General features: G+C 38.7%; 1 protein-coding gene across 5 annotated transcripts in view; it reads left to right on the top strand.

The window, feature by feature from the left end:
* The window catches only part of LOC140738785 (tyrosine-protein phosphatase non-receptor type 12-like), a 112,641-nt gene that overhangs the window by 33,290 nt on the left and 52,571 nt on the right, over nucleotides 1–26,780 (top strand). For all 5 annotated transcript variants that reach the window (XM_073066618.1, XM_073066615.1, XM_073066617.1 and 2 more), the window contains exons 2-3: nucleotides 19,465–19,573; nucleotides 22,097–22,173. In XM_073066618.1, the coding sequence (XP_072922719.1) occupies nucleotides 19,465–19,573; nucleotides 22,097–22,173 (186 nt within the window). The remainder of the gene's footprint in view (nucleotides 1–19,464; nucleotides 19,574–22,096; nucleotides 22,174–26,780) is intronic.

Raw genomic sequence — 26,780 nt, 5'->3', positions numbered from 1 at the left:
GCAATAATCATATAAACTGTTTTAGAAACGTGAATGGAAGAATATTAACCATAACATGGCGTAAAACTGGTTTGCTTTCTCATACTCTAACATGGCATCTTTTAATGCTGACTCTTCAGCAACTTGGCCTATTTTTAGAAGCTTTTTTAAAAACTAAAGGAGGAAATGAAAGATTTATGAAGAACTTGGGTCCCAGGAAGTAGCTTGGTAATAGTGGTAGAGTAAAAAGGTTGGAACTGGAGAACTGTAAAAATCTTGGTGGGTAGGAGTGCTTGAATGTATTGCCCTAGTAGAGAGGGAATTGAAAACGGAGATGGCAATTTAAAATTGCTTGTTACTCAACCAGGAGCGAATGTAGGTCAGTACACACAGGAGCAATAAGTGAACAAGTCTCTGCAAGGTAGGATTCCACCAGAATTGCACTGCCACTGTATGACAAATTCTGTGCTCTAGTCTATAGAGATTTCCATTCAATAACAATGAATGTCTTCTACGGCACACATTTATGAATATATTGTCACTTGTCTTTTTTTTCTTGCATCATTGAAATATTTACTCAGTTCTTAAATGAAATTCTTAAACTAATTTCTTAAAAGAAATTCTGATTTTTTTTTTGTTGCTTTTGTTGATGTCAAAATTCATTGTCCTAGAGATGTTTGAAGATCAAATGTGAGCCTGAAGAGTAACTACCCATTGTTAACAGATTACATGTAGTTTTGCTCTCACCTCTCAAATACACAACCACAAAATTGCTGTGCAGGGCATTGGAATGATATTGTGGTTAAATTACCAGACTAACAGGACGATCTTGATTAGTAATCCAGGGACATAGGAGTTGTAGAAATTGCATTTAGTTAATTATTTGGAATTTAAATTCCAAGTAGTCTTAGTAATGATGACCAAGAAACCACTGGGTAGGGGCTGGGTGGAAAAAAAACTTACTAGGAGAGGAAATCTGTAGGTCTCTGGATCTGTATTAATCTGGCTAATTTTAATTGCCTTTTGAAATTATGCATGCCTTTTCAGTTGTATCATAGTGGCCCTGTGAGAGGATAAAGCTGAACGGAGCACCTGGCATTGACCTAGGCTTACAATCAGTAGAGTTGCTCCCAGTCCACTTCACTTTGCAGATGTCTCCTCAAAAATGTCTGTAGGATTGCTATCCATTCTGGACACGAGTCTGCAAACCTGTGAAGCAAGTAGCTTGAGTCCTTATAGAAGCCTGCTTTACAGGCAAACTGGTGTGCTTCTCCATCACAATCTTAGATAGTCCTATCATACTGCCAAAACAGATTCACCAGTAATCTTTTGTACAGGTTCCAAGAAATTCCTTGCTCTTAAGGATGATGGTACCCTCCGCTTGAATGCTGTGGGTAAGGGGAAGCATTTCACAATCGTGTTTAACCAGTCATACTAAGTGTATCATCCAACTTGTGTTCTTCAAGTTAAGTCCATGATACAGAAAATGGTTAAGAGCCTTGAATTCAGCATAAAGTTAAAGGGACCAGACCACTAATCCTGGTTGTATTAATAAGGTCTTGCACTCAAACACTAGGTGTTGTTTTACCAAAGCTGTTGAGTTTATTTCAATGCTTGCATATATCTGACAATGTGCAGGTTGCTCAGGTATAGCCTGTTCTCTAGAACAATACAAGTCCAAACTTGGTAGTCAGCCTACTTCCAATCATTAGCAAAGTGTTGGGTTTTGATCACAGTGCAGTCAAATGTGACAATCACCCCTGTAGTTGGGTTTGCAGGATTTCTGAGCTCCAAATCTCATCAGTCTTGATCTAAACATTGCTGAAGAAATTAAATTCTAGAGTCAAGGTGAGAGCAACTTCTCTGAGTATCAAGACAATATGGGGGATTCTGAATAATTGGTTAATCGAGGCAGACGCTTATTTGGGACAACTCTTCAAGAACAAAAACTAATCAAGAAAATAGACGGGATTCCCTTTGCTTATTTGGGACACTATGCCACTCAGTTGGGATTGGAGACTGTTGCCAGTTTCGAAATAGCGTCAGTCACATATGCTTCTGTGGCTGTTGGACAGTACACTTTTTTTTTAAAGTAGTGTCAGTTGCAGGTGTTTTTGTTCAAAAAGCAGTTTTTTTTTGTCACTAATAGTTGGTGAGAGATGAGCAGTGAGACAATTCAGAACTGTTTTGCTCACTGCGGTTTCAAGCATGGAGATGCTGCAAATGGGTGAGAGTGAAAATTAAATGATTCCACTACTTTGACAAGTTAGAAATTATGAAGAAATTGGCAAATTGGCAACCATCTTGAATGTTACAATGAAAATGAAGATGTGGAGGATGCAATTGTCGGAAGAGTACTAAGGCAGTCCATTATCCACACTAGGTGTCTGCACTGATTTTTGTCATTTACAGTCGATCAGAACAGCCAGATGAATTTCTCTGATAACTATTAGAAATTAATGCAGTTATATAGTGCTGTAGTAGTATTGGTAGTGTTATGATTAGTTCTGTATTTCATCTAAATACATAATTTGTTATCCAGTTTGTCTTTTATATCTTTTTAACTACTTACATGAAACTTCAGCTAATTCGGATAGCCATTTAATTGGGCCAAAATGTACTGTGTGCAAATTAATTTGAAACTACTGTATTTGACCAAGTGCAGCATTAAGAAGGATTTATCAAGTTAAAGGCATGTGGAGGGAGTAGTATCTTAGACAAAGAAAGACTGTTGTTTTATCAAACATCAATTATCTGGCCCCAGAACATCTCTAGGAATTCAAGGCAGAGTCCTGATCCATTCATTCCATGGTAAGCTCAGAAATGGGGACATTCCCTGCTAGTTGCAGATTCCATTTTATTCACAGTTCCCTGGAAAATGTAGCAATCTCTGCCTGCTTGCAGAATACCATAACATTCAATACTGGGCTGATAGGTGGCAAGCCACAGGCTATCACCAGCTCCAACACGAGTCTAACCACTTTCCCTGATGTGCAATGGCTTTACGACTGCTGAGTGCCCCACAATCCATATCTAGGAGGAGGTAGGCAAGTACAATATAAGCACTGAGCAGAAACTCAACTGGACCAGCCAAACAACCACTACGGCAATGAGAGCCAGCAGAGATGAGGTATCCTGTAGCAAGTGACTTGCCATTTGACATTCTGCTCCACAATTAACGAGGCATACATCAAAAGTGTGGTGAAATACTCTTACCTCTTGCAATTCAAACAATGCTGAAGGTTATTGGGCAGGAAGGAATGGCAGCATTGACTTCCATATCCACTAGTCTCATCCCTACTACCACCCCAGCCCCTCCTTTTCCCTAATCCTAGTTGTGTATTGACTCAATCGGTTACACTGACATTGCCACCAAGAAAGACCAGGACAGAAGATGCCTGGGAAATGCTACAACCTTCCACAACTATGAAGTTCCCTTCTAGGTTGAATGGTATCCTGACCTGAGTACAAATACAACAGAAGATTGCACTGAGGAAGGTGGCTTGCCGACACTTCAAGGGCAGTTGTGGATGGACGTACATGCTGGCAATACCAGTAGAGCCCTCATCCCAAAGCTGAATAAAACTTTAAAGCAGGAACATAATAAAAACAAACTCTCATGGTGGTTGAATTGAGAATTAGAACCAAAAAGTAGAAATTTCTGCTACGTTCACATTGAGCCTTTGTTGTGCCATTGCGGAATTCCTTGATTTGCAAAAGGAAATTTGTAATACTTCTGAAAAATGTTTCATCAAACAAACATTTCTAAATGGAAAGCACTTGGCCTTTTCCTGTTTCAATGTAGAATTTATTTCCTGGAGCTCAAGAACCTTGATCAAAACATCTACCAGATCATTTTAAAATATTGGTGCACTTAATGTTAAAAACTTTGTAACAGTATAATGGAGAGTACACTAAAGTGCAGTAGAAATCTGTAACCAAGACATCTATGTAGAGGTATACCAAATTTGTCTGTAATGTTTTCTGAGGAATAGTTGTCCTATATTAAAAGAAGTAATTCATAGGTAATTTCCAGCTCTCGATCGGACATGAAGGAGCTGGAATTTAGACCAACTGCAACCAGAAGTGGAATGCTACCTTCATCCTTATGGGTCATTCTGTGAGTTTTCCAGTCAAGAATGTACTTGTTGTCTTACTGATTCTCTTGTTGGATGAGTAAATGTTAGACTTTCTCCCTCCTACCCAACTCCATTATGGAACCTGCATACTACAGTCAAAAAGACATACAAGAAATTGTGATGGCATTCAATTCTGAGCATTGGTACCTGTTAAATTGTCATTGTCAAAATAAGAGATTGCAAGCTGCCTGCATCTTACATCCCATGGTGAATATCAGTGACTCTTGGACGGACCATAGCCTAATCCAGTCTATTATTTCTGTTAATCTAACCACAAAGCAATATCTACAACAGAAATGCTGCCTTAAAAAAAGTAGATTTAGAAACTGTCAGTTGTGCAAAATGGGTCTCCTGAGTCAACATATCACAGATACCTGATGTGCCCTGATCAAAATGAGCTCTAGTGTCTCTGTTGTGCCGACTCTTGTCTGATATTCATCGTAACTTGCCTCTGTTGATACTAGGCCTTTCTACCAGAAGAAATCAGGGATGATTTGAGATTGACCAAGGCATTCTGGATTAGAAATTCCACTGTGCTTCAAGGCAAGAGTAACTTCCCTACAGGCACCTGATGGGCAATGTCCAAAAGAAAATTTGTGGTTAGAAGGAACACATCAGTTTGTAAGAACAAAAATCCAGCAATTCTCCAGATACATTCCTCAGCATTGTCAAAGTCATCTTGTGTCAGCCTAAACACCCATGGATCGATCCTGCAGAGAACCAAGAATGGAGTGGCGCTCAGAACCTTCACTACTAAGGAGAGAGCAAGGCTATTGTAACCCTAAAGGATTATATAAGGAAACAGTACAATTTCCCTAATACTGCTGTTGTTGTTGAACAATGGATTTACACTGCTAACACCACTTCAAAGTTTAAACCAATCAGGAAAGGACAATTTGGTTGGGGTAATGTCTCAGAAAAAAATGTGAAAAGGTGGTTTTAAACACCTGAAGAGCTTTGAGAGATTGAAAACTAAAAGATAAATTTTATTTTTGGAAGCTTGTATGGGAATGTAAAATAGTAGCAACTATGCATACTGTATATTCCCATTTCGGAAATGAGTCTGTGACAAATTTGTGATGTAAACTGTACAAAACAACTATGGATTGTATTTGTGCGGTGCGAGTGATTGAAGATGGAGTTCTATTTATTTCTGCTTGTGGGGGAAAAGCAAAACTACTGACCATCAATATGAGTTACTAAATAATTTAGAAACTACGAAGAGCGATATTAGAATGCAGAATTCAGTACTATAGCAGATGATGGAACTTGGAGGTTTGTGAGCTCCCAAGGAGATTAGTGATAGACCTTGAGGAGATATAAACAGGCTGTTGGACAGGAAGTACAAAGTAATGTGAAGTCACATTGTTAGGTTGCTTTCTTTTCTACTCCACCAGACAAGCTTTTTGAACCACCTTTCTATCTTAGTTTCCAAGGTGAAGCTCTGAAGAAAGGCAGAGGTGTTTTTCCTATTGTCCTAGGGTTGGTGTTTGTATCTTAGTATTGCCATAATCAAATTGGCCTTTTCCTGTTATGGGAGCTAGTGTGCAAATTGTCTGTTGGATAATGTCCTCTCATCAGCTGCTGCCTTAATTTTCACTGTGAGTGACTGGTTCTGCTTTTACAATTTCCCTCCACCCAGGCCCTTCATTGACCCTTTCTTAATCGTCTTCTCAATCTGGAGCTTTTCCTGTGACTCACTTCATTCAACACTTTGATCAGCAGCCTCTAGTCTAAGCAATCCTTTACTCCTATTCACTTCCTCAGACATCTCTGAAATGACGTGATTGTGGAGGAAGGAGGATTTATTTAACCAAAAGTGTTGCCTAGTGTCTACTACAGGAGTATATTGAAGTCTCATTTTCAGGGCTACAATCTCAAACCATGTGTTGCCAAAGACCAAATTTGATTTAGAAACCTTTTTTTTTGGTTCATCATCCTTTAAATAAATGTATTAATAATGAAGGATGAATGGGAGAAAGCTGAAATGGAGAATAAAATCCCATATGCCCAAATGACCCATGTTTTGCTATTGATTATATGTAACTTTTGTGTAATAACTAATTTTGGGTGCTGCAAATCCTTTGCCCCTACTGCTGAGTAGCCATTGTTCCTGCTGCTCTCCTTTCATCTTTCATCCCAACCCCCATGCACTAGTCACACTCCTTGTAAGCGGTCATCCCCTACTTGCTGAATGACTAAAAGCCTCATACTGCTCATTTACAATTAATGCTTTACTTTTCCCTTTATGCTTTGCAACTGTCTAGACAAATGAATATTTGCGTTTTACTCAAATTTACACAAATTTACATTTTGTGTGGTATTTGATAATCATGTTTAGCAAATTAAATTCTGTAAAAAATTTAAGAGTGATCAACACGGACTACATTTTATGGGAAATGTTTTGCTGATTAAAACATTTAACTTTTATTTGGAATTCTCTTAATGATCTCTCATGTTATACATCTTCCATTGTTGGAGAATGTTATTTCCTTTACAACTCGTGTGCCTATGGAAAGCTCCTGAAGTAAGGATGTTTAGGGGAACACAGACTATCAAAAATTAAGTTAAATGAACTATGGATTGTTTAATCATTGACTTGTTTCTGTTCAGAGCTGACTTTTTAAAGAAAACTATCTCTTTAAATTAGATCTGATGAATCAAATGAGCTATGATCACAGGAAATCTTTTGAAACAGAAGAACATTATTACTGTATAGCATATTTGACTTTGCAGTATATGCTTTTGAATAAAAAACATTTAATAGCTATGAAATCTGCTATTTTAAACAATTTTAATGAAGCAAGTAGGCAAGAACTAGAGCATTGACCTATTTTAGTTCCACAATTAGCACTACTAAAAATCGCAGTTGGAATTTATTTAAATATTGAAATAGCCTCCTTGAATATCTTGATATCCTTTTTCTGTTTTAAGTGAATTTCAAGTGCTTCTGTTACATGCAAGAGCAGTAAGTGATGATTTGTTGTATCAGGACACTTAATCTACTGATATGGTAATTTGACAGAAATGTGTTAAGATCATAAACTATAGGAGCAGAATTAGGCTATTCAGCCCATTGAATCTCCACCATTCCATCAAGGCTGATTTATTACCCCTCTCAACCCCAATCTCATGCCTTTCCTTCGTACTCTTTGACACACTGAGTAATCAAGAAGCTGTCAATCTCCACTTTTTCCAGTGACTTGGTTTGCACAACTGTCTGTGGTAGAGAATTGCACAGATTCACCACCCTCTGGCTAAAAGCAGTTTTTCCCTATCTCTGTTTTAAATGGGTGTCCCCCTATTCTGATGGTGTGCCCTCTGGTCTTAGAATTCCCCACTATAGGAAATGTCCTCTCCACATCCACTCTATCTAGACCTTTCAATATTCTGTAGTTTTCAATGAGCTAGCCCCCCCCCCACCTCCACCCATTCTTCTAAATTCTGTGGAGTCTAGGCCCAGAGCCATTGAACGCTGCTCATTAAACCCTTTCATTCCTGGGATAATTCTCGTGAACCTCCTCTGGACTCTCTCCAATGACAGCACAACTTTCTTGAGATAAGGGGCCCAGAACTACTCGCAGTACTCCATGTGGTCTGACTAATGCCTTGTAAAGCCTCCCCATAACATCCTTGCTTTTGTATTCTACCTCTCAAAATGAATGCTAACATTGCATTTCCATTCCTTACCACCTGCAAGTTAACCTTTGATTTCTTTTAAATTTTTCTCTCTATTTAGAAAATAGTACACACTTTTATTTCTTCTACTAAAGTGCATGATTCCCTACACTATATTCCATCTACTACGTCTTTGCCCATTCTTCCAATCTATCCAAGTATTTTTGCATACACCCTCTTTCTCAAAGGTCTCTGCCCCTCCACCTATCTTTGAATTGTCCACATTTTGGCCATAAAGCCACCAATTAATTTATACAAATCATTGACATACACCATGGAAAGAAGCAGTCCCAACACCAACCCCTGCCGCACGCCACTGGTCACTGGAAAAGGAACCCTATATTCATCTTTGCCTCCTACCAGTCGGACATTCTTCTGTCCATCTTTCCTGTAATACCATGGGCTCATCTTGTTCAGCAGCCTGATATGCAGCTCTTTGTCAAAGGCCTTCTGAAAATCCAAATAAACAACATCCACTGACTCTCCTTTGTCTATCCTGCCTGTTATTTCCTCAAAGAACTCCCAACAGATTTGTCAGGCAAGATTTCCCCAAAGGAAACCGTGCTGACTTTGGCCTGTTTTGTCATGTGCCTCCGAGTACTTCAAACTCATCCTTAATAATAGACTTCAGCATCTTTCCATCCACTGAAGTCAAGCTTACTGGCCTATAATTTCCTTTCTTCTGCCTCCGTCTCTTAAAGAATGGAGTGACATTTGCAATTTTCCATTCCCCTGAAAGCATTCCAGAATCGAGTGGTTCTTGAAAGATCATTACTAATAGCTTCACAACCTCTTCAGTTACGTCTTTCAGAACCCTTGGTTGTAGTCCGTCTGGTCTGGTAATAGCAAAGACACTCACTTCAGCCCCCTGATACACTCACATTTCTGGCATTCTGCGCTAGTGTCTTTGACAGAGAAGACAAACACAAAATACTTAATAGGTTTGACCGCCATTTCTTTGTCCTGCGTTACTACCTCTTAAAGGTTCAAAGATACAATTTAATGTCAGAGAAATGTATACAATATACATCCTGAAATGCTTTTTCTTCAACCATCCAAGAAAACAGAGGCATGCCCCAAAGAATGAATGACAGTTAACTGTTAGAACCCCAAAGTCCTGTCTCTCCCCCCCCCGTTCTCTCCTCTTGCATGTAAGCGACAGCAAGCAACAATCTGACCCCCCAAAAAAACGGCCAAAAAAAAAACAAGCATCAGCACCACCACCTAGGACTCCAGCATCATTTTTTAGGAGACCAATATCTTCTCTCATCTTTCTTTTACTCTTTATATATCTAAGAAAACTTTTTATATCCTCTTTGATAATTTTGGCTAGCTTGCCTTCATATCTCATCATTTCTCTCTTTATACCTTGTTTGCAGCCTTCTAGTTTTTAGAAGCTTTCCAATCTCCTAACTTTCCACTAATTTTTGCTCTATTATGCCCTCTCTTTTGCTTTTATGTTGTCTTTGACTTCCCTTGTCAACCACGGTTGCTTCATCCTGTGTTTAGAATACTTCATCTTTGCATCTTTTCTACACCTTCCAAATTGTTCTGCTGTTGTCCTTGCTCGTGTCCCGTTCCAATCAACCTTAGGCCAGCTCCTCTCCCATGCCTCCACAATTCCCTTTTACTCCTAAGGAACCTTTAGGAGCAGTGATCATATTATGATAGACTTCACCCTGGAGTTTGTAAAGGAGAAGCTAAAATCAGATAGATACGATTTAAGCTTCTCAAACTGCAAGATGAAGTCTATCATATCATGATTACCGACTCCTAAGTGTTCCTTTATCTTAAGCTCCTTAATAAAGTACAGTATAGGTCATTAGAGAACACCCAATCTATTGCTATTCCCCTAGTGGGCTCAACCACAAGTTGCTCCAAAAAAGTCATCTTGTAGGTATTCTACAAATTCCTTCTCTTGAGATCCAGCACCAACTTGATTCCAATCTACCTGCATGTTGAAATCCCCTATGATTATTGTAAAAATGTCTTATTTGCATGCTTTTTCTGTTTCCCATTTTAATTTATCACCCACATCCTGGCTGCTGTTCGGAGACCTGTACATAACTCCCATCAGGGGTTTGTTAACTCTAGCCATAAGGATTTGATGTCACTGATTCTACAGGCATGTCGCCTCATTTGAGGGATATTATTTCATTTTCTTCTAACCAACAAAGCCACCCTACCCCCTTTGCATACCTTCCTGTCCTTTCAGTACAGGCAGTCCCTGAGTTACGAATGTCTGACTTACAAACAACTCGTTCTTATGAACCGAGGAAGGAGAATGCTGTCCGCCATTTTACGTCAGATCACAATGTCGTCTGCCATTTTAAGTTGTTGCCATTGACACTGTGTTGAGTGTGTAACTTTGTATTTGGCTTAAATTTTTCTTAGCAAGATTCACCCTGAACCCCCCCCCCCCCCCACTTTTCTAGTCAGCACTGCCCCCACTTGTCCCATTTAACCTGTCTCAGTGCAGTGGACTTTAGGACCTGGTGGAGCTCCGGACCTTATTTAACCTGTTTCAGAGCAGTGGAATTTAGGACCCGGCGGAGCTCGGGACCCATCACCCGCAGTGTTTCTGTTCCGGAAGACGATCACAATTGAAAATAAAGTGGAAATAATAATGTGATCGGAAAGAGGTGAAATGCCATCGGTCATTGGAAAAGCATTAGGCTACAGTTGGTCAATGATCGGAACAATTTTAAAGGATAAAGTGAGAATAATGAAGCATGAGCAAGGCCCTGCCCCGATGAAAGCTACAATTATTACTAAGCAACGCAGTGGTTTAATTATTGGAATACATACGTTTCTTAAGTGTTTTATATGCATAGAAAGGTAAAATATATACTATATACTAAGACAAACATTTGACTAACTGATGCTAAATAATACCAGATGTACCTGTTCTGACTTATGTACAAATCTGACTTAAAGACGGACTCGGGAACGGAACTCGTATGTAACCCAGGGACTGCCTGTACAGTGTTTATCCATTGATGTTAAACTCCCAACTTTGATCTTTTTCAACCACGATTCATCAACACTCACAACATCATACCTGCCCATCTCTTTGCAAGAGTATCTGCCTTATTCCATATACTGCATGCATTTAAATGTAACACCTTCGGTCCTGTATTCATCACCCTTTTCGATCTACACTACACACTGCATCTAGTTGTGTACCAACTGCACCATACTCAGCCCTATCACTTTGGTTCCCATAACCCTGCTAAATTAGTCTGCACCGTCTCCAACTGATCTAGCAAACCTGTCCGCAAAGGTATTGGTCCCCCTTGGGTTCAGGTGTAACCTGTTCTCTTTGTATAGGTCATGCCTTTCCTAGAAGAGATTCTAATGTTGGGAAAATTCCACTGATTGACTTTGCAGTCAGTTTTTTGACATGATTTAAATGGGCATTTGTGGTTAATATCCAGTTGCTATTTAGCACTTGTGTGAAATAATAGCACTGTTTGAATCTTATGATCTATTTTTAAAGCATTTACAGCACACAAATAGTCATGTAATTTTGAAATCGCCTTCAGCTTGTTGCGTGAACAGAAACATAACAAAATAGGCAAAGGGACAGGCCCTTTGGGTCTGTTCCATTTGGGGAGGATTATGCTGATCTTCAGTGTCCTGTTCCCACTTTCCCATATTCCTTGATCCTGTTAGCATTAAGATACATACCTGCTTCCTAAATATCAGCTGAATCTTTTACTGGCTCCGTGGTACAGAATTCCACAGATTCACTATCCTCTCTGAAGAAATTTATTCAAACCTGGTTTCTCACGTATAGTCTGTTTCTGTGGTTGTAATCCCCTGTTTTGGATTCTCTGACTGTTAGGAATATACTCAGTCTGTATTTGTATGACTGAAGTTTTAGCAGAGCTATTTGCTCTAAACTCTAATGAATAGAGCTCCCAAGTGACCCAGATTCTTGTCAGTCCTGCAGTCCAGGAATCTGTCTGATAAACCTTTGTTCTCATCAGAACAGGAGACCAAATCTGTGCACAAAATAAGGTGGAATCTCACCAATGCCTGTACAGTTGCAGCAAGCCATCTTTGTTCACGTACTCATCCTCTTTCAAGGAAAGCCAAATGCCGCTTAGTTTCTGAATTACCTATTGTTAGTCATGAAATTGAGTCTGACTCTTCATAATCTCATGGACTCCTGCACATCAAACCTTTTTGTTGGAAACTGCTTCTCTAAGATCCCCCAAGGTCATGCGCATTGTTTGAGTAATATTATCTATCCATCGTGGCCTCTGTCGTCCTCTCCTTTTACCTTCAGTTTGACCTAACATGAGAGAGTCTTCTCCAAGGAATCCTGTCTTCTCATGATGTGGCCAAAATATTTGAGCTTTTGTCTCACAGTCAAGCCTCCAAGGGTGCAGTCTGGCTGTATTTCTTCAAGTATTGACTTGTTGGATCTTCTTGCTGTCCAGCGAACTTGGATGCTGGATTCAAAGGTGTCAATTCTTTTGTATTCAGTGTTACTAATAGTACAGCTCTCACAGCCATACATCACAATTGGAAATACCATAGACTTGACTATATGGGTCTTTGTAGACAATGTTATGTCTCTGCTCTTCAGTATTTTCTGTAAATTTACCATTGCTGCTCTCCCCAGAAGTAAGCACCATTTAATTTCGTGGCTGCAGTTACCACCTAGTGCAGATACCTATGCTCCTTAAATGCTTGCCTACAGTGCCTTGAGCCTTCTGTTTGGCAGTCCATCACTATACAGCAGGGGTTCCCAACCATTTTTTTTATGCCACAGAACCTTACCTTTAATTGAGGGGTCTGTGGACCTTAGGTTGGGAACCTACGCTCCTGTGCTATACAGCTTAAGGTGAATAAATGCAGGGCTATCGACTGATGTTCTTTCAATTTTAGAGCTTTGTGGTATACATTTGTTCACTCACCCAATTTCTCTCAATTACATTGAAGTATTCCTGGGTCTCAGTTCACATTCCCTTTTGTCCCTCCTATCTTCTGTTGCTTGCATTCATGTAGATGTACATTTAGTTGTCTTTTCCAGATCCCATTGACACCCCACTAGTCTCTAGCACCAGGAAAAAGAGGCATTCATTCGCATTTCCTGTCTGTTGATTAATTCTCAAAATAACATGAATCTCTTGTGCTTTGGAATCCAGCCATATATACTCATTAGCAAGTCCTGATGAAGGGTCCCAGCCCAAAACATTGACTGTTTATCCATTTCTGTAGATGCTGCCTGACCTGCTGAGTCCCTGCGCATTTTATGTATGTTTTTCTGAATTTTTTTTCATCTGTGGGATCTCTTGTGTTTAGGAAGAGCTGGGCAAGCTGCTGAAACAGTAGATCCTTTCTTGCTAGGCATCTGATAATTTTGGGTGCAGGATACAAATTTCAAACTGCAGATTAAAGATACAGATATCCAAATCAGCCATGAAGGGATAGGGGTTGTGTACTTCACTGACAGCTATCTGTCAAGTTTTCACAGGCTGTGAAATGCAGATTTACTCTAATCCCACTTTGCTTGTGATCTGGCGAACAGACCGAAGAAAACAGCAAAGCTCTTCAATGAATCAGGCTAAAGATTCTGCACTGGTTTATGCAGTGTCTAACCCAGAAAGTATATCACTGGAAATGTAAATTTATATACTAAAACAGAATCCAATATAACATTAAGAGAACCATAAAGAAAGACATGCTATACTAGTTTTCTAAGGGAATGAGTTTTCACACTTGTAAAATGCAGATTTTGGTGATTGTTTAGTGTTAATAAGCAAATATCACTTGAGAATAAACCCAGTCTAGATTTACCATCCTTAAGCATTTTCATACGCTTCTGCTATGGAGCTGGTAAATAGCTAAACTTCATGTTGTTGCAATTATTTTATTTCAGTTCAAGGACAGCACATCCTATGGAGGAGAAAGCCGTCTGATTGGTGTGTTTGCTGTTGCTGGTTTAGTACGATGAAGAATAATAATATCACCATTTTTCCTGGCTCAAAATTGGGCTAATTATTTTGTGGTTTTGGTCCCCAAGGAAAAGGAGAATAGTCCAATAAGGTTACAGAGGAAAGAAACTTTAATATCTGTATTTGATCCCCAACTAGTTTACTTTTGGGTTGATTGTGTGTTATTAATTTCTCCACTTAACATATTGCTCATCTGGAGCTCAAGAATTGCTTTTTGAATTTTGGGTTAAAATTTCTTGCAACTTAGGTAGGCAGCAGTCACGTTTTGATTTGAGCACAAGAACACAGAAACCCCCTTTCTCTGCCTCCAAACCCAGTTAAACTCTGGAAACTTCCCCCACACCTACAGCAATTGTTCTCAGCAGACTGCTGTGTCAGTTTTTACTGAGGAGAAGAATTGCCTAATATTTTTTACAGATTGCTATTAGAACTAGAATATATGGTTTGTAAGTTAACAAGGTGTACGGGGAATTTGAGTCTCAAAATCAACCAATAGAAGTGTAGTTCAAGTGAAAGCTCTAGTTTAGGAGTTAGCAGGAGGGAGGACATGCAGGTTTTGGCCACATCAAAACAATAGGCTATTTGAGGCAGAGTACACGGATGCTTTAAATACTGGATTAATTATTTATTGCATATAAAAACTAGAAAAGCAAAAGAATACAAAGGCCAGCTACCACCTGTGATGGCTTGTGAGAGATGAAATTATTTTAGCTCTTCAAACAGTAAGTGGTAAGTTATTTAACTCCTGCATTGATTCTCTTTAGAATCAGTGAGATAGCATTTGGTCTAAAATTAGCATTATCAGAGGCAGAATGGTTCATTGGCAATAGATTTTACATTGGACATTTAAAAAAATATATATACACTGAAATAAAGCATTGGAGAGACAAATAACTTCTTGCAGACAAAGTGAATAACTGGTTGATAGGGCATTTGGATAAATGTTGAAACTGATGGTGAGAGTTCATGTGTTGAGGACATTCAATATTGTCATCAGAGTCAAAAATTTAAAAGGTGATGTAATTGAAATGCTGTGGTTGGGGATGTTCTGGGATAAACTAAGATTGGTTGAAAGCTACCATAAATTATTATGAAAGAACTTTTGAAACTTCTCTAGCTTGTTTTATTATAGGATCACCAAAATGACCCTAATCGTAAAATAATTTTGAGTTTATCTTGATGCACCCATCATTACAAACTTCAGTACTGATACAAGCAAATTGATGTCTGCCATTGTGCTTGTAGTGTTTTCCTGTGTGATGCTATACAATATTTAGAGATCATGTGGCAAACTGTTGCCTTTGGAATAGCTGGATTCTGTGAAGTTCAATTTCACCTAAAGTGGAGGTCTTATCAGTATTGATCATTGTGTAAGAACTACATTCAAGTGTTTGGGCAGTGAATCTTTCAATTTAATAAACAGTTTGCAGAAATTTAAAAAAAAGGATATCTAATGAATTAGTATTTTTAAAAAAAACACTTGTGTGGTTGATCCAATGGAATCCATAGATGTTGCCTGACTTGGTGAGTTCCTCCCTCCAGCATCTTGTGCATTTTCATATTTTAAGTATAATTTTTAGTTTAAATTACGTTAATTGCAAGGTGGAGTTATCTATTATTCCCACTTGAATGATCAAGTAGCCATGGTCTGAATTGTGTTAATTATCTACACCTGTGGTGAGGAGCAGTCAGTTATGTCTCATTCTGTGTCTATCTCATGATGCTTTCATAATTACTGCACTTGCAAAGCTGAACTCAGTTGTGTGACTTTAATTGACTGCTGGACATGAGCCTTCTATGTTTTTCTTTAAAAAAAACTGGCTCCTGGGAATTTTGATATAGAATGGGCATTAAATCGATAGAAGAACATTTACATTCTTACTAGAAATTTCATTCTGCAGAGTTCTTTGGGATATTTGCCACAGTTTTGTTAATGTTAATTGTCTTCCAAGCAGGGAAATAAATTGAATTTGATTTTGCCAAGCTGCTAGTTTAACCATTTTTTTTTGTGATACAGAATAATTTTGAGATTCTGCCCACTTTATTTTAACTTGCTTAAGATTCAGTTTGCATTGCAGGTCCAGTTATTGTATCATACATTAGTAAGATTTAAAAGTTGGTAACATTTGCTTTTGTTGAGATTTGTCTCGTATTTTTGAGAAACTGGAATTTAATTCTAGTTTTGTAATAGTCATTGTGGATAGATTGTGATCCTGTAATTTCTTACAAAGTAAAATTGATCTTCATTAAGCATTCATTAGGCATGAGGAAGTGTTAAATTTGCTTGGTCCAAGAGGAAGCTTGACCCTTGTGCTGCCTATGCTATATTTGTGCATATGTCCTCACTCCAGCTGCTTCCTTCATTTTCTAGATTCGTTCATGCATTGGCTTTGCAACATGAAACTGTAAATGTTCTAATATATGTGAGTCAACTAAACAGGATTTCAGCGTGATGCGCTAGATTGCCTGGTGTGGTTCCAGAGAGCTGTTGACTTGTTATTTATCATTCCTTTGGCTGAGTGCCCACATTCCATGTCTGTATACATAAGAGTATCAGATGTTGCAGTAGCAACTTTTACACTGTGCAATTGAGCAGTAAATTGTCTTGTAGATTTGCATGTCCCTTGAGAATTGTGTCAAGGGTGTAATTCTTGCGGAGGTTTAGATCCGCAGATTATCCAGCCAGAGTGCTTGGAGTGAGATTGTAACGATCTGATCTGAATCCTGAAGCATTCTAAGAGTAACACCTCCTTTATAATTCAGTTTGTCATGGGTCTCTCACCCATCCCATTGGGTGAAATTTCCACATTAGCTATTGATGTAGTCCCCTTGTTCCAAAAAGGATTTGGGGACAAGCTTTGAAACTATAGGCTAGTCAGCCTTGCATCTGTGACAGTAAAGTTGTGGCAGAAGAGTCGGAGGGACAGAATTTAATGTTCATTTGGAAAGCTAGGGAGTTTGTGGAAGTAACTAAGAAAATTGCTGTTGGATGAGTGTCTTTTTCTGATTCTGTTTGTAACAATTGTACCACAGAAGTTGATGGGACCTTCTGTTTTGACTTGGATGAGAATGTACGTGATCTAATTAATTAGTCTACAGACAACACGTAATAGCGCAATAGGTTGCCTAAGGATAAAGTGGGACATAGATCACCTAGAAAATTAGGCAGATTGGCGACAGATTTAATTCAGACAGATATAAGGTAATTCTTGCAGGTCTAGTAAATTGTAGGGACCATAAGAGTGATATGTGGACTGACCATGTGGTGTGTCCATAGCTCCCTCGAAGTGGCGACTGGGGTAGTTGAGAAGGCATTTGATATGCTTGGCTTTGTAGGCTGAGGCATTGAGAATAAGGTTCACATGTTTTGCAAATTTCAAAGCATTGGTTAGGCAGCGCTTGGTGTATTGTGTACAATTCTGGTCACTACATTGTAGGAAGGGGAAATTTTTAAAGATCTGAGGAGGAAATTTATCATTCAGAGGGTGGTGGATATCTAGAATGATTTGCCAGAGAAGGCGGTAGAGGTAAATAAAATTACAATTCCTAAAAGACATTTAGAGAGATGGTGAATAGGAAAAGTCAAGGGGGATATGGGCCTATTGTAGGCAAATGGAGTAAGTATAGATGAGCATCATGGCCAGCATGGAAAAGGTGAGCTAAAAGGGCCCATTGTTGTGGTGTTCAATCCTAATTTGAACACTTCCTACCAAGTGCTTGAGTGATACTAGTTTTGGAATTGACCTGATGGAGTGAAAACTTGGGCCATTGTTCACGACCATGGCAATGGGGGGGGGGGGGGCGGGGGCGGGTAATCTACTGTTGAGGATTCAAGATCTTGCTGTGCCATTTTAAAATGTATACAGCAGCAACAGTTGTACTTGTTGTTGTGTTAACGGTAACTTGCTGCTTTACACAATTGTACTTTTGAAAAAAGTTGGTAATGTGGGGAAGGGGAAAAATCAATAATTTTTGCTATTTCCCAAATGTTCTATCACGTCACTTAGGTATCTGAGCAAGAATAAACTGGGGAATCAATAAGGTGGTTCTTTGGAAGAATGGATGTAGATCCTTGGACTTCTGTGGTTTGTTAGTGCACTGGTGTATGGCCACCTGGATTTGGTGTTCATTGCAATAATGTATGTATTGAGTCTATTCAAGCACATCCTTTTTCTTCATTATTATGCCATTCGGAAGAGATAAACTAGTCAAATTAGATGTAATTCAGAACCCTGGATGAATGATATAGAGAAGCACATTCAAATCTCATAAAGGCTTTTTGAGAAATTAAACTTGCATATTTTATTTGTGATGTATTCATCACAATGTCAAAGAAACCAGCATTGTCACGAAAGTCCTTTAAGGTTTGCTTGTGTTCCCAGAGCTAGTTAATCTTTTGGTTATATTGTTGCTCCATAACACTATAATTAGCTTTTAAATGTTTTCTGAAGTGGTTTAAAAGGCAAATAAGGATTGTCACTAAAATGTCTTGCCAGTATGCCCACATCTCATGTGAGCCTTATTTTGCATTATGGTTCACCAATAGCTTCAATAATCTCGGAACTCTGCACAATTCTGGTACTGCAGTGGATTCTGGTTAATTGGGACATATCAGGACCAGTATATTTTGGCCCAATTAAGCAGCTGCCCAATTAGCCGACGTTTCAAGGAAATAGTTAAAAAGGCATAAAAGAGACACACTACTGTGTAACTGAGTAACAAATTGTGTATTTAAATGAAATGCAGAACAAATTAGAACACTACCAATACTGCTACAGTACTATAAAACTATTAGTTCCTAACAGTTATCAACAGAGAAATTTATCCAGTGTACACTGGTATGCTCTTTTGATTGACTGTAAATGAACAAAATCAGTGCAGAAAATGGACTGCCTTCGTAGAATGCTTTTGACAATGACGTCCTCCAAATGTTCATTTTCATTGTAACATTAAAGATGATTATTGTTACCTTCAAATTCTCTGTAGTTGAGGTAGTGAAATTGTTTCATTTCCACTCCAGGCTGCTTCTGGCATCTCCAAGCCTCAATGCTTGAAACTGCAGTGAGGGGAAAACGGTTCAGAATTGTCTTACTGCTTATTTCTCATCAACTATCAGTGAATCACTGCCTTTTTGAGCAGAAACACACACACAACTGATGCTATTTAAAAGCTGTTTGCTATAAGAATAGAGTCAGGTCTAACAGCAATGTGAGTGCACGCAACTGATGCTAGTTAGAAACTGTTTAGCAACAGTCTGTTAACCTAGTTAAGAAGCATACTGCACCAGAAAGCAGCATCCCGGCTACTTTCTCGATTAGTTTTTGTTCTTTTAAGTGTTGTTCCAAGTAAGCAGCTACCCCAGTTTAACCGATGGCCCACTTGACCGGAGTCCACCATATTTTAGGTGAACTTTTAAAAGATAGCAAGAAATTCTACTACAAAAGAAATACTTGTTTTTGAGGAATTACAATAAAATATATACAGAAGTAGCAGGAGAGGTTTGTTAAGCCAGAATTCTACTATATAATTTGAGAACAAAATTTATTTATAGTTATTTTTCCATGTATAAATTGAGCAATTGTTCCATGTTCTGGGAATTTCTAGCGACATTTAATGTGATGTATTACTAATAGACATGTTTCTGTCAGAATTTGTTTGGATGGTCAACCATTAAAGAGTATATTTTGTGTATTAAACAGCGTCTCAGAAGACTGTCAACTAAGTATAGAACTGAAAAGATCTATCCAACAATTACTGGAGAAAAGGAAGAAAATGTTAAAAAGAACAGATATAAAGATATCTTGCCATGTAAGTTTTCAGTTTTACATTTGAAATTTAAGAGTGACTAACATTTTGTGCTTTGAAAGTGCTAGTATTAATATTGCTTTAATATATTTTGTAAAATGAAGTTGATTATTGTCATTTTACTATATTACATGTTACATCACATTCAATACTTTAAACTGGCGTATCTGGCCTTATTTGATTGACCACCCTGTCCATAACCCCATCAGTTTACTCCTTATGAATCTAATATATCTTTAGGGAGACTGTTTTTCAGTTTGAAAACAGAATTCTCAAAGTACTGGAGATACTCAGCAAGGTGGCCAGAGTCTCTGAAGAGAAAAGGAGAATAAAGATTTTTGGTTGCTGACCTCTCACCAATTTAAGAGATAAAATGTTTGAAGAAAGTAAATGGTGGGAAAGCAGGGAAGTGTGGTAGAATAGTCTGGAAGGTAACACATGGGATCTAAGGCGCATTAGTCATTGGATACAAAATTCACTTAGTGGAAGGAATTGAGGTCGTGGTAGACAGCTGATTTTTCAGATTGGAGGTCTGTGACGAGTGGTGTGCCACAGGTATTAGTGCTGTGTTCATTTATGCTTGTCACCTATATTAATGATTTGGATGATAGTCTAAGTTTGAGAACCACACCAAAAGTAGCGGTATTATCAATGGTAGAAAAAAATTCTAAGATTATGACAGGGCCTAGATCAACTGGACCAGTGGGCAGCTGAATGGTGAAGTGTTGTATTTTGGAAAGTTAAACCTGAGCAGGACTTGCATAGTAAATGGTAAACCCCGGCGAGTGAAGAACGGAGACCAAGGGGTACAAGTCCAGAGTTCCAGGAAAGTGGTGACATAAATAGTGAAGAAGGTTTTCCACAGGTGTACTTTCATCAGTCAGTCAATTAATTGAGTTGTATAAGATGTTGGTGAGACTACAATTGTGTATTTCTTGTTAACTAGCTAGAGGAAAAATTTCTTAAGCTACAAAGGGTGCAGAAAGTATTCCCAAGGTGGTTTCTGGGAACTGGAGGGCCTGAGTTATAAGGAGAGATTGCATAGGCTGATGCTTTTATATCTGGGGTGCAAGATGTTGAGGGTGACTTCAATGGTATATAAAATCATGATACACGTAGGTAAGGTCTTTATCCTAGATAGGGGAGCATAAAACTAGAGGATATAGGTTTAAAGTGAGAGGAAGGGATTTAAAGAGGACCTGGGGGGTGGGGGAGGTGGGGGCTGACATTTTCACACAAAGATTGGTGGTTACATAGTTTGAACTGCCAAAGGAAGTTGTAGAAGCAGGTACAATTAAAATGCTTAAGACATTTAGACAATTGTATGGATAAGAATGTTTTGATAGATTTAGGCCTACCTCAATGAGCATCTTGTTCAGCACGGGCAGGTTGGACCAAAGGATCTGTTACTCTGCTGAATATACTCTGACTCTACGTTCCTGGTCGTATTCCTTGAACTTGTGTATGGGTGGAGAACTGGTGCTTGGGGAGTCGCAGTTGGTACTGGAAGGTTTGAAGGGTGGGAAGCTTGGTGATGGGAAAATGTGCACGTGGGTTGGTCTCACCCTGGATGTGAGCAAGCAGCTTGTGGGGATGCATGGATCAGAGAGAAGAGGGTGAAGGCTGGTGTAGTGGCAGTTGGTGTGGAGGAGACGAGAAAAAGGAGTTGGGGAGGCACGAATGAGAAAGAGAGCAAAAGCGTCACTCAAACCCAAGTGATTCTAACCTGGGATCCATGGACCGCTTGCTTAATGGTATTGGTCCATGGCATATAAAAAAGATTGGGAACCCCTGCTCTAAGTGGTCACTATGTCAGTATCTGCTTGATATGATAACAGATTTCATCCTTGATGTCTGTCTTTGAGAGATGGCTATGAAGATTAGAGAGTTAGCTTATATTTTCCAGGATCTCGCCATGTACCTGGTCTCATTTGTGCTCTGCAGCCAGATTCTGTTAAACCAGAAACCAACTTTCTGCTCAAGGCAATTCTGTTCAAACTCTTGGTGTGGCTTCTGTCTATTCTTTAAAACATTTAATTGTATGTGTTAATTTAGGTGAGGATTGGAGGAGGGTGATAGTTTTTTAAATTGAATTACTGCTAACTGGTTCCATGACCCATTGTTTTCTAATCTAAAATCTTGGCATAACTTGGTGTAAGTATGGAAAATACTGCAAATTTACTTTGTATTAACTTAATTCAATTTGATTAATATTTTATAGTTCTTGTAAAATGCTTTTGGTTAAAGTGTTAGAATCTTCCCCGGTTGCTTTTAACCTGTGTTTCTGCTTGCTAAAAATATCACATTGTTGCAATGCTTTTGTGGTTGTATTTCAAGTCTATCTGTTATTTCTGTTTTAGTATAAACTAGTGTCACTATAATTTCTGACATCTCACTGCTATATTCTAGTCAACGCCTCACAGTTCAATTGTATGAACTACTTATTTGTATTATTAAGTTCTCAGTAAGCGGTATGCAGTATGTTACATATGTAAAATGTCTTTCCTTTTCCCTCTCACACCACAGTTGACCATAGCAGGGTGAAACTTGCATTGAAACTTACAGAACAGGATTCAGATTATATTAATGCAAATTTTATTAAGGTAATGATTGTTTATATTTCATAGTATTTAGTGGTTAAAATTTTAAAGTCTGATTGATAGTGAAATTTGAAAGGATTTTTAATCAGTGTATAGTGGATTCTAGTTAATTGGGACACTTTTGTGACTAGTACATTTGGCTCTATTAAGCAGCTGACCCAGTTAGCCAAAGTTTCATGGAAACGGTTAGAAAGGTATAAACAAGACAAACAACTGTTTAACTGAGTAACAAATGATGTATTTAAATGAAATGCAGAACAAATTAGAATGCTGTCGGAACTACTACAGTACTATAAAGAGCAAACATGAGGAAATCTGCAGATGCTGGAAATTCAAACAACACACACAAAATGCTGGTAGAATACAGCAGGCCAGGCAGCATCGACAGTGCTTCTCCCTATCGATGCTGCCTGGCCTGCTGTGTTCTACCAGCATTTTGTGTGTGTTGTTGACAGTACTATAAAGCTGTATTAGATCCTAATATTTATCGATGGAGAAACTAATCCATTGTACACCATCATGTTCTTTTGTTTGACTATAAATAAACAACATCAGTGCAGGCACCTAGTGCAGATAATGGACAGCCTTTAAGCAATGTTTTTGACAGTTGCATCCTCCAAATCTTTGTTTTCATTGTAACATTCAAGACACCTTAATTCTTCGTAGTGCCCAACTTTTGAAGAAGCGAAATAGTTTTGTTTTCACTCCCGGCTGTTTCTGACATCTCCAAGCCTGGATGCTTGAAACTGCAGTGAGCAAAACAGTTTTGACTTGTCTTACTGCTTATTACTTCCCAACTATCAGTGACAGAAATCACTGCTTTTTGAACACAACACATGTAAGCGACATTATTTAAAAACTGCTCTAAGCACGGTGTGTTGCCAAATGACATGCACACTACTGAGACTAGCTTCAGTTGTGTGCATGTCAAATGGCCATTAGACACTAATGTTAATTAAGTGGCAAAGTGCCCCAAATAAGCAAATGGGATCCTGGCTATTTTTTAAACTAGCTTTTGTTTCTTGAGAGTTGTCTTAAGCAAGCAGCTGCCCTGTTTAACCAATGCTCCAATTAACTGGAATCCACTGTATTTATTTGTGCTTTGTCTTTGAAGCATGTTTATTCATTTCCCGTGTTTGCAAATAGAAGCATTTCTTTCTGATTGAGAAAAAGTAGCTCCAGTGTGATGCAAACTAACAATGAAGTTGTGACTTTTATTTAACTACTGTGGTTTGCCAGGCAAGAAATGACAGCACTGAAGAAGAATTTTTAATATTTTTTTACTGACCTTTGGGACCAAAACCTCATGCTGGCTTCCCCTCAATAGAATTGTTTCCTCTTTTTGCACCAGTGGCATCATAGCACTTTGTTCTTAATGAGCATTGGTTCTCTTAGCCTTGCATCAAGCACTTAGAAAATTGTATATTCACTCACTTATTTTATCTTCAAGTTTAAATCAGAAGCAATTTTTGATATTTTTTAATATCCCTGTTATTTTTGAAAATCCATGTGCTAGTCACATTGTCTTTAAAGGATTTTTATATGGTGGTAACATCTGTGGGGGAGAGTAAGACCATAAGATCCATTGTCTGCTCCACCATTCAGTCACGGCTGATTTTTCTTTACATGGTCCCATTCAAAGCTCAAATAATTTTTATTATCAAAGTACATGTATGTCATCATATATCATTGTGAGACTCATGGTCTTGCAGGCATTCACAGTAGAACAAAGAATTAAAATAAAATCTGTTAAAACTATGCACAAAGTCTGACAACCAATATGCAAAAGAAAAGAAACTCTGCAAATACAAATAATAAGATTAAATAAATAATAACTGAGAATAAGCTGTAGAGTCCTTGAGAGCAAGTCCATAAATTGTGGAGTCAGTTCACAGTTGAGGCAAGTGAAGTTATTCATACTGGTTCAGAGCCTGGTGGTTGAAAGGTAATAATTGTTCTTAAACCTGGTGGTGTGGGATGTAAGGCTCCTGTACCTCCTTCCCGATGGTAGCAGCAAGAAGAGCATGTGGCCTGGATAGTGGGGGTTCTTGACATGGAAAATTGCTTTCCTGCGACAGCACTCCTTGTAGGTGTGCTAAATAATGGGGAGGGCGCTACCTGTGATGGGCTGGGTTGTATCCTCCACTTGTTGTAGGCTTTTCCATTCCTGGGTGTTGGTCAGGATGCTCTCCACTGTGCACTTATAGAGGTTTGTCATAGTTTTAGATAGCATGCTGATTCTTCGCAAACTTCTAACTTCATTCTCCTTGGAATCCTTTATCCCTTTACCTATCAAGAATTTATCAGTCTCTGATTTAAATACACCCAGTGATTTTTGCCTTCAAAGCCTTCTGGCATCAAATACCATAGATTCACCAGCTTTTGGTTGAAGAAATTCCTTTCAATCTCAGTTTTAAAGAAACATCCCTTTTATTCCGAGGCTGTGCCGTTGGATCCTAAGCTCTCCTACTTATGGAAATATTCTCTCCACATCTACTCTTGAGGCCTAAAGTATTCTATAAGATTCCCCTCTTATCCTTCTGAACTCCCTGAATACAAAGCAAGTGACATCAAACACTCCTCAACATTTTTCATGTAGGATTATTCTTGTGGGCCTACTTTGATACCTCTCAATAGCCATACGTCTTTCCTTGGAAATGGGACCCGGAATTGTTCAATATTTCCAATGCAGTCTGACTTTATAACGCCTCGGCAGCTTATCTTGGCTTTTATATTCTAGTTTTTTGACATGAATGCTTTCAGAGTATTTGCCTTAGTTGCTATTGACTCAATTTACCAGTTAATCTTTAGGAAATTCTGTGTTAGGAACCCTAAGCCCCTTTGCATCTCTGATGCTGTCAGTTCATCCACCCCTCTTGTCACCAGCTCCTTCATTCAGTTCATTAATGTATAAAATGAAATGTTGCCGTCCCAACACAGACCCTTGCTAAATTCCACTCTTCACTGGCAGCTATTCTGAAAAGGCCCCCTTCCATTCCCTCTTTCTGCCTTCTGCCAGTCAGCCTATCTTCTGTCCATGCTAATATCTTATCTCTAACGTCATGGCTCTTAACTTGTTCATTAACCACATGTCTAGCACCTTGTCAAAGGCATACTGAAAATTCTAGTAAGTACATACACTGGCTCTCCTTTATCTAATCTGCTTGCTACTTCTCAAAGAACTAAAGGTTATTTATCAGGCAAGCTCTCACCTTAATGAACCTGTACTGACTTCACCCTATTTTACTGTATATACTTGTACTGTAAAACTTCATCCTTAATAATAGACTCTAAAATCGTACCAGACTCCAAGGTCAAGCTAACTGGCCTATAGTTTTCTGGCTTTCGCCTTCCTCCCTCCTTAAACAGCAGTGACATACTTGTGATTTTTCTCATCTTCTGGGACCCTCCCTGACTCCAGATCACTACTAATGCCTCTGCAATCTCTTCACCTACCACTTTTCAGAACTCTAGGTGTAGATATCTAAGTCCAGGTGTCTATCTACCTTCGGGCCTTTCAGCTAACCCTCGTACCTTCTTGGTAGTGGCCACTGCACACATCTCTGCTCCTTGACTAAGTGGTTTAATCCCACTTTTGCCGCCCTCTTACCTTATTATGTATCTTTAAAAAGAATACTTTTGGAATCATCTTGTCTATTTACCCTCATTTCACCTTCTCACTTTTAGTTTTTTTAGTTGTGCAGTGGCTTTTAAAGGCTTCCAACTAATCTTTGCTATATTGTATGCCTTCTCTTTTGCTTTTATGTTGTCCTGACTTCCCTTTCCAGTTATGGTTGCTTTGCCCTTCCCTCAGTGTGTGGTACCGATTCCTTGGGATGAAATTCTGCTGGGTCTCTCAGAAATTCATTCCTTACTAGGGTTCCCTTCCAATCAACTTTAGTCAGCTTCTGTCTCCTAAAATGGTGCCTCATATGACGGCTGTGTTGTGAGTTCCATTCCAACTTTACAGTATTCTGCTAATTTCTGAAGTTTCCTTTGCATTTATTGTTCAAGTAGCTGATAGTCACATCAGATATGATAGACTGCTGATACAATTGTATTTCTGTTATATTGACTGTCCTGTTGTACATATAAATGACTATAAACTGCACATTGCAAAGTAGATGGAGATGTAAAGATTTTTACTCATGTATGTGAAAGATGTAAGTAATAAAGTCAATTCAATTCAATTCTATCTGTTCCTTTACTTTAAGCTCTCTGCCTCATCAGACAATACCAAATTCAGTTTCTACAAGCTGTCCTAAAAAAACCATCTTGTAAACGTTCCACAAATTCCTATTCTTATGGTCAACTGCCAGTCTGATTCCACCCCGCCCCAGCTGCTGCCTACTCACATGATGAGGTCTCCTGAAACCTTGACTTTCTCACATCTTTTCTGCTTCCTGTTGTATTTTGTACCCCACATCCTGCCTACTATTTGAAGGCTATATGCAACTCCCATAAGGTATTCTTACCTTTTGTGGTACCTCATCTCTGCATGCAAAGATTCTTCATCTTCTGATCCTTTATCACTCCTTACTACTGATCTTTCATTTTTTGCTAATAGTGCATCTTTATTGCCCTTTTCCCCCTTATCCACCCAGCAATCT

The sequence above is a fragment of the Hemitrygon akajei genome, chromosome 14 (genome assembly GCF_048418815.1).
Source record: "Hemitrygon akajei chromosome 14, sHemAka1.3, whole genome shotgun sequence".
Lineage (NCBI taxonomy): Eukaryota > Metazoa > Chordata > Chondrichthyes > Myliobatiformes > Dasyatidae > Hemitrygon > Hemitrygon akajei.
This window is presented reverse-complemented; position numbering and strand designations above follow the sequence as displayed.